This window comes from Gymnogyps californianus, chromosome 22 (genome assembly GCF_018139145.2).
Source record: "Gymnogyps californianus isolate 813 chromosome 22, ASM1813914v2, whole genome shotgun sequence".
NCBI lineage: Eukaryota > Metazoa > Chordata > Aves > Accipitriformes > Cathartidae > Gymnogyps > Gymnogyps californianus.
The window spans coordinates 4,989,446-4,997,875 of NC_059492.1; the positions used below are offsets into that span (position 1 = coordinate 4,989,446).

The following is an 8,430-nucleotide window of genomic DNA, read 5'->3' on the forward strand; positions in this document are numbered from 1 at the left end:
GCGCGGCCGCCGTGGCCGCCCCTCTCTGAGGCAGCGGTGCGACCTCGGGCCCACCGTGGTCAGGACAGTCTTTCCTGAGACAAATGTGGCTTCATACCTACTCCCGTTGCCTCCCAACGGCTCCACCACGGCTGTTGGGAGTGGAAAGTAGGTTTTTAGATTTGTTCGTGACCAAAGGCAAATTGAGCAGTGCCACAGCTGCCCAGGCTGGGGGCTCCTCAGGCCAGGGCCTCGGAGCTGCCATCCCCTCCACTCGCTCAGGAGAGCGGGGAAGGCGTCAGCAGGGCGATGTTCCCCCAGCTCATCCCCAAATGCCCGCGTGAACCCCTCTGTGGTGGAGCCAGGCCTTTGGCTGCCTCCTCGTTGCCTCGCCCTGGGCAGCGGCCAGGTAATCATGCCCAGCCTTTGGTTTACTGCCTTCTCCTGACGCTGGCTGCGATGATGCCCTTGGCTGGAGCCGCGCTACCTGAATCCAGCCCTTTCCATGCCTCTCGGGACTCGGCTGAGGGCGGCTGTCCTCGCATCACCCCAAAAGCCTGCTGTAAATGTAGAAGTGATAAGAGCAGTCAGCTGGCTGGGAGGGGAGAGGTGGGAGGAGGATGTTGCGTGGGGAAAGTTGAGGGTCTCTGTGTCTCAACCTGCAGAGCCCTGTGCTGGTCAGAGCTTCCCCTTGGACTAACCGGTCTTAACAGCAAGGTAAGGAGCAGACCCAGCCTATAGATGAGTCGTAGAGAACCAGGGCTCGCCTAGCAGGATTTGCAGAGACCTTGTGTGGGGCACGGGAACTGCTGAATAATGGACATAATGGCATGGGGAAAGACTTTGTTGTTTTCTAAAATGGGGCTGGAGGAATTATTGGCAGCAAAATAGTGCCCAGAGCTGCAGAGTCCAGGTAGTTTTCCAGGCCAGCTTGGTGTTTGCTGTCACTCAGACCCTGCTTGAACCCAGGGCTTGGGGCACCGGCAGGTGAAGTAGAGGGATCCTGCCTGTTTGCTTAGATATTAAAATAAGCCTGCTGTAACTTCAAGACACAGTATCACCCAGCATAGGTCCTGCTTTGCTGTTAGCTCAGTAATATGGTGCCGGGCTGAGATCAGCAGTACTGAAAGGATGTGAGGACAACTGCTATCTTTTAAGAGAAGTTTAAACAGCTAGAAAAAAGCCCTGTCTTCCCTCCTTTCTGTCTGGGCCCTTCAAACCATTCCAGCTCCCTAGATTAATCCAGCAGCCAGGATTAATCTGTAGGAAAAATATTGCTTTCAAGTCACTACAGTGGTATTTCAATCAGAAGCAGCAATAATGCCCCATTTTAAATTAACTGCAGGTACTAAAGGTCGCTCTGCCCTCCTGCAGCCAGACACGGGAATAACATGAACACGTGCTTCAAATCGGAGTCTGTCAAAGGTGCCCAAAGGGGACAGGCAGGATCCCACGGACATCAATATGAGCCCAAAACTTCTCATGGCTCCATTGTACTTGTATGAAGCGTAATGCAGTTACAAGACCTCTGTTTTATCCCAGAACAGCTTCCCCCCTTGACTCCTGAGTGGGGTGGACAGGGGATGGAGAAAGCCAGCTGCATTGCTGGGCTTTCCAGAAGGAGTTAAGAAGGCTTTCAGAGATCAACTTGCCCAGCTGTGATGCTGGGCTCCACACCAGGCCCACCGGAGCTGCTGAGCACTGGTGTCACCTCTCTAAAATGGGGTCTGGAGCCCCTGAAAGGGGGGTGAGCAGTTTTATGGACGGAAACAGTGGCTTGCTGCAGTCACTGTGCTTGTTTCCGTAAAAAAGGGCCAAAATCAAGGCCGTCTGGGGAGCAGAAGGGATCGGGCAGATCCTCAGCGCAGCCCAGTGGGAGCTGACACCCAGGTCACTTATTTCACAAGGCCAAATCCTCCTGCCCCAGCAGGTTACAGACCTCAGCCTGGCACCCGTCCTGCTGGGACCGGTCTCAGCATGGGGGCAGCAGGACAGCCACCTCCCTCCAGGACAAGTCCTGCTTCTCTTTGGGTTTGTTCAGCAGCAAGGAGGTTCTTGCAGTGTCGTATCTCAAAGAGATGCAGGTTTGAGGGATCTGGATAGAAGGCCTGGAAAACATTTTCATTTCCTGGGAAATTCCAATATTTAACCCGTATTTTCACTTCAAACCCAGCTGAAAAGCTGAAACTGCAAATTTTCCTGGGGAATGGATAGTCTGAACAAAATGTGTGTTTGGAAATGTCAAAGTGTTGTTGCTCTGAAAGGGTAAATCCCGGTTCCTTTTCCCAAGCCACAGCTGGGTGTCAGAAACCGTTTCATATTCAAACACACAGACAGAGTGGCATTTGCATCCCAGTTTCAGAAGGACTGATGCCCGCTCCAGGATATGACACTGTGATAGATGAGGTCTCAGTGGCGTAAATTGGGGTAGCCCCGTGAAACACTGCAATACCAGGGATGGCTCAAGTGCCTGGGACTTTGCTCCTGAATCCCCTTGGCTTCTGTGTTGTCCCTGCTCCCTCTGCTCACCCAGGCCAGCTGAGCTTGGCCGGGCCGGCACTGCTGCTCCACCCTCAGACTCAGCCCTGAATCCTCTTTCCCGGCAGGGACTTTTACTAAACTTTTCCCTTCTCCATATTTTTGCTGAAGTCTCATAATGCCCCCCTTCTTCTTTGCCCAGTGCTAAATACGAGCTGATTACTCAGTTCCAAGAAACCTGATCTTTATGGCCAAGCATAATAAACAGTACCCAGACATGTGAGACAGTGCAGTAACAGCTATTTCTGGCCAGCAGATTTGTTCCCTCATATATTGGCTGCTCTGAGCTCCCTCAGAGGAGCTGAGGTCACTGCCGAGTTTCAGACTGGAGTTTCAAACTGGAATTTGGGAACATTCAAAAGCTGGATTTTTGTTGTTGTTGTTGTTGTTGACTTTTCCCCCCCCTTTCACCTGCACTCTGAACTGGTCACCCCAAAGGGTAGCTGGTCCCACTGGTTACCCAGCAGTGCCTCGCCGTGCCCAAGGGGTTGAGGGGGAAATGCACACCCTTTTCTATGCGGTCCTGCGGTGCTGGGGTTCATCTCACCTCGCTGCTGTGTGGGAAGCTCTGTCAGAGCTGCTGGGACTTGATTCACCCCATCTGACATGCGCTTGAGTCAGGAAAAACACACCCTGCTATCACTGCCTCACTCTGCCTGGAGTCTGTGTCACTCCAGACAGCGGAGGTGTCAGTGGGGCCGAGCACGGCCCCACATCCCAGGAACCAGTGAATGTTCACAGTTTCCCAAGGCAACCACGCAAGATCCCCAGTCCTTTTTTAACACAGCAAAGGTGCTGGTACTGGTTGAGAGTTGAGGATCCCCTCTTGCAATCATGGCCCTTGATGCCTTTCACACGGCTCAGAGGGGTGCAGGGCTTGGGAGGCAGTTTCCATCCTTCCCTTGGCCTGACCCAAAGAGTATATGAGTCAGTGGGAGTTTTTCCTTTGCTTAACTGAATGTCCTAAAGAGCAGAAGGACACCTCTACCCCTGCTACAATGTTCCTCACCTCTCCTTTCTCACCAGCTCCTGTTCCGATTCTGCCAAGATGGCACCCAAAAAGAAAACCCCCAAGAAGCCCAAGGTGGATAAAGAGGATGCATCCATCACCCCGGTGATGGTGGAAGATGCTTTGCTAGATGTTGAACACCTCAATCACTTGAATGGTTTGTACGACAGCGGCTCCAATGGCTTCCACTGCACGGCCACGGAGGTTGAAGCGCCGGACCATGGAGCCAGCCTTCTGGAGGGGATGAACCAGATGCGCCAGAAGCGGTTCCTCTGCGATCTCACCATTGCCACCAAAACAAAGTCCTTTGAGGTGCATAAACTCGTCCTGGCTTCCTGCAGCGAGTACTTCCACCGCCTGCTGCAGAGAGACCCTCAGCTGCGCCGGGTGGAGCTCCACGACGTCTCCCCACTAGGCTTGACCACTGTCATCGCCTACGCCTACACGGGAAAGCTGAGCCTCTCGCTGTACACCATCGGCAGCACCATCGCCGCGGCCACCCAGCTGCAGGTGCCGGCACTGCTGAACATGTGCAGCGACTTCCTCGTTCGGGAGATGGCTGTGGAGAACTGCGTGTACATCGCCAACATCTCGGCCACCTACGGCCTCAACCAGGTGAAAGACACCACCCGAAAATTCATCCGGGAAAACTTCCTGGAGTTCTCCAAGACCGATCAGTTCATGAAACTCCCCTTCGATCAGATCAATGAGCTGCTGATGGATGATGGCCTGCAGATACCCAGTGAGGTCGCAGCCTTCCAGATTGCTGTCAAGTGGCTGGAGTTTGACCCGAAACGGGTCCGATATGCTGCTGACCTCCTGAGCAACATTCGATTCGGCACAATCTCAGCTCCAGACTTGGTCAACCACGTGCAACCTGTGCCACGCATGATGCAAGATCCACAGTGCCACAAGCTCCTCGTGGATGCCATGAATTACCACCTGCTCCCCCACCAGCAAAACAGCCTTCAATCTCGGAGAACCCGGATTCGGGGAGGCCAGAGGGTGCTTGTCACAGTCGGGGGTCGTCCAGCTTTGACCGAGAAGGCTCTTAGCAGGGAGATCAGCTACAGGGACGTAGAGGGAAACTGGAACAAGCTGACGGAGATGCCAGCAAAAAGTTTTAACCAGTGCGTGGTGGTGATGGATGGATTCATCTACATCGCAGGTGGTGAAGACCAAAACGATGCCAGGAACCAGGCCAAGCATGCCGTCAGCAGCCTGAGCAGGTAAGGTGGGCTCCACCTGGCCACGCATACCCTGGGGAGGGGTTCAGAGCTGTGCCGTGTCTGCCTGTGCCCCAGCATCTCCCATGGGGTGAGGGACGAGCGTGTCAGAAAGGTTCCTCTTTGCTATCAGTAACCAGGAGGTAGGTCTGGCCTCTGGGATAAAGCTTCCAGGGAGGGACAAACACCGAGGCCCAGCACAGGGTGCTGGACTGTGAGACCCAAGATCTGGAAACCACTTCCAGGCATTTGGTCTGCGTGACCTTGGCCTGGGCTTCCCCTGGGGACTTTGGTGCCTGGGCTGTGCTGCCCACATCCTCCGGCAGCGCACAGCACCGGTGCAGGATGAGGGCAAGGCAGGGCCTCTTCAAACCTGTGAGGCTCCTGGAGAAATGGAAGCCCTCATTATTTAGCAGTAATCCATTTTGTTATGCTGGGGAGCTCCCCTTTTTGCCTGCTGGCTGCTCCTCCAGCCAGTGCCAGCCTCGACCTGGTCTCTCGTTTGTCTGGATTAATTTTAAGGTAGATTTACCGTCTGTAGGATTCATATTGCCATTCAGGTTTTCTTCTCTCTACCTCCATTTCTCTCTTCATCATTTAAATGACAAGGTTTGTTTCCTAAATCCCCATAAACCTGTCACCTGCTCGCCAAGGGATTACTATTCAAAGAAAGGAGGAGTAACCATGGCAACCTGACATGCAGTATTTTGTTTGCAACCTAAACCTGAACTTCCAGGTGGCTTGCCTCAGCCACCTGAGGCTCCACACGCAACGTCGTCCGCACTGCTCGAGGCCAGCCCTTCGCGGCCCCTGATCACCACCCCTCGGTTAGGAACCGTCATTGGGCTCTTTCTCCTGCACCGAGTGAGGTTTCAGGGACCCACTGGCAGGTCTCCTTTCTATTTCTGGCCAGTAGGTTATCCACCTTTCCCAGCCTGGCCTCAGTCCCTGTGGCATCGCTCAGGACACAGCAGTTCCAGTTCCCTCTGCCATCTCGTGGGCACACAAGCAGCCGGCTTCTTACCAGGTGCTTGGCTTTGGCCTGGCAGGGTGGGCAGGGAAGACCTGTCCCTAGGTCCTCTTCTACCTGCCAAGACCCAACAGAGGGGACAGTGACGGTGCTTGGGGACACCTCAGATCGGTAGCACTCGCCATTTCCAAGCCAGGCCAGAGCTTGTGGTGGCAGGAGCAATGCTGGGCCGTCCCAAGGGTTAGAGCGGCAACAACCCCAGCAGCCACAGGTAGGATCCAGTCTTGTGCAGTGCCATCGTCTCCATCCGCACTGCCTGTCCAGATGCTTTTTTACTGCTGGAGAAGGCAAAGGGGCTCTTCCAGCGCATGAGTTGTCTCCTCCAAAGGCAGATGTTTGGCAGGCCCCTTCTCCCCGCGGCTCTGATGCTAGTCCTGGACAGACAGATCTGCCCTTCGTCCCCCAGGTACGATCCGCGCTTCAACACCTGGCTGCACCTGGCCAGCATGCAGCACAGGAGGACGCACTTCAGCCTGAGCGCCTGCAATGGGCTCCTCTACGCTGTCGGAGGGCGCAACGCCGAGGGCGCGTTGGCATCTGTCGAGTGCTACGTCCCCACTGCCAACAGCTGGCAGAGCAAGGCAAGCCTGGAGACGCCCTGCTGCTGCCACGCCACCACCGTCATCGACGGCAAGCTCCTGGTCACCGGTGGCTACATCAGCCATGCCTATTCCCGCACCGTGTGCTGCTATGAGCCCAGCACTGACACCTGGAGGGAGCAGGCAAGGCTCAGCACCCCCCGGGGCTGGCACTGCGCGGCCACCGTGGCCGATCGAGCGTATGTGCTGGGTGGGAGCCAGCTGGGTCCCCAGGGCGAGCGGGTGGACGTGATGCCTGTGGAGTGCTACAGCCCACTCACGGGGCAGTGGAGTTACGTGGCGCCCCTGCCCACGGGGGTCAGCACGGCCGGGGTGGCTCTGCTGGAGGGGCGCTTGTGCCTGGTGGGTGGCTGGAATGAGAGCAGGAAGAGGTATCAGAAATGTGTGCAGTGCTACAACCCTGATCTCAACGAGTGGGCCGAGGACGAGGACCTCCCTGAGGCCACCGTGGGTGTCTCGTGCTGCACTATCATCCTCCCACGCTCCCCGAGCTCCAGATCCCGGGCCAGCTCTGTGGCCTCAGCAGCAGCCAGCATGTAAAGAGCCCTGGGTGCCACGTGGCTTAAGCCAGCAGCTAGGGAAGGAGACAGAGCTGAGGAGCGTGGGGTAGCTGGATGGGGAGGCACGCTGATGTTTGGAGTCACTGCGAAGTCTCAGACACTCTTGTTCCATCACGGCAAGTTTTGGGCTCTAGGAAAGTGTCTTCTGAGCTGCCTGCATCTCCATCCCACAGCTTAAGCAGGGATTGCTCAAGCGGAGCAGACACGGACGCAAGCAGGACAGAAGAGCTTTTCTCCTCAGCCTGCAGCACTGTATCGCAGCGTGGATTGGAAAAAAATGGAAAAAAAAGAAGAAAAACAAACTAGAATAACGCAGGAGAAATTCTACTGTAGGAGTAGTATCGTGAGACACTTTCAAAACAACAGTAGTATTGGTATTAGGTACAAGAAAGTGGCACATCTAGAACAGACCCTGTTGCTCACGTAGCATTTGTTCAAGGGAAAGACATTTAATATTTACTCATTGAAGCTAGATACCTTCAGACCAGGAATAAAGTGAATCTTGATAGCAAGGAAGAGAACTATTGGAGGAACTCACCAAGATCTCTTGCTCTTCCAAGTGCTACACTCTAGCTCAAGCAGAGGGAATTGGGGAAGTGCCCGAGGATGCTATGAGACTCCAGGAGATTTCACAGGCAAATGGTGCCCTGAAAATAAGTATCAGCTGGAACAGAATCCCTTCACATCTAAACCAGGAGCTCTTGCAGATAAATTCCTAGCTAGGTCCTGTTACTTGTACCATCAAGCTGACAGCCTGGTTTTGAACTCAATCAGCGCTTCCCCATTGCTGTAAAAGCAGAGTCTGACCTGTAAAAGGAAAAGCTTGAGTTTCCAGGGGCAAGCACTTGCTCAGTGCCTGGGGTCCCTCCCTGTCACTGCATCCGAGTGAGACAGTTACCAGTCCTCATCAAAACCCTGGCTGCCCTTTCAGAGGGCACAGGGACTGCACACCCTCCCTTACAGCGCTGCAGAGCACTTGGGCTCTTGGGCTGAGCACATCAGGACAAACCACACCACAGCACTCCAAACCCTGCCCCGGCGGGTGTGAGATACAGCCCCAGAGCAGTGATAACCTGTGACGAGCAGGAGGCAAGAGAGAGTGGTGGTTATTTCCTGGTCTCCAGCCCACGGTCATTACAAGACATCACACAACAGTCACATGCTGAGGCCAGCATCTTCTGATAACAGGTCCTGTTACTGGAGCATTTACATGTGATCCTAGATGGGCTCATCACCTTTGTCTCAGGCCAAGGCAGCTACACACTGCTCAGTATCTGGGCAAACGCTCTTGTTTTCGTTCCCGTCTTTTTTACACAACACAGTGAAATTGCATCCAAGAAGCCCCCGAGCCCCCCGAGGGAACCCCAACGTGCCATGAAGATGCCAAGACAAGAGCTTCAGCAAAGCAGACTGGTTTGCACTTCCTTTCGCAACTCACCAAAACTGAGCAGCTTGCAGAAGTTACAGTTCAAGTAAAGGTATTGATCTT

The 8,430-nt window shown here is 54.5% G+C and overlaps 1 protein-coding gene across 1 annotated transcript; it reads left to right on the forward strand.

Moving 5' to 3' along the window:
* The first annotated feature begins 3,556 nt into the window (after window positions 1-3,556).
* Window positions 3,557-6,921, forward strand: LOC127025182 (kelch-like protein 31). Its single transcript, XM_050910035.1, has 2 exons — window positions 3,557-4,755; window positions 6,189-6,921. Exons 1-2 carry the CDS (start codon window positions 3,566-3,568, stop codon window positions 6,919-6,921), a joined length of 1,923 nt encoding a protein of 640 aa, XP_050765992.1. The 5' UTR covers window positions 3,557-3,565.
* The last annotated feature ends 1,509 nt before the right edge of the window (window positions 6,922-8,430 follow it).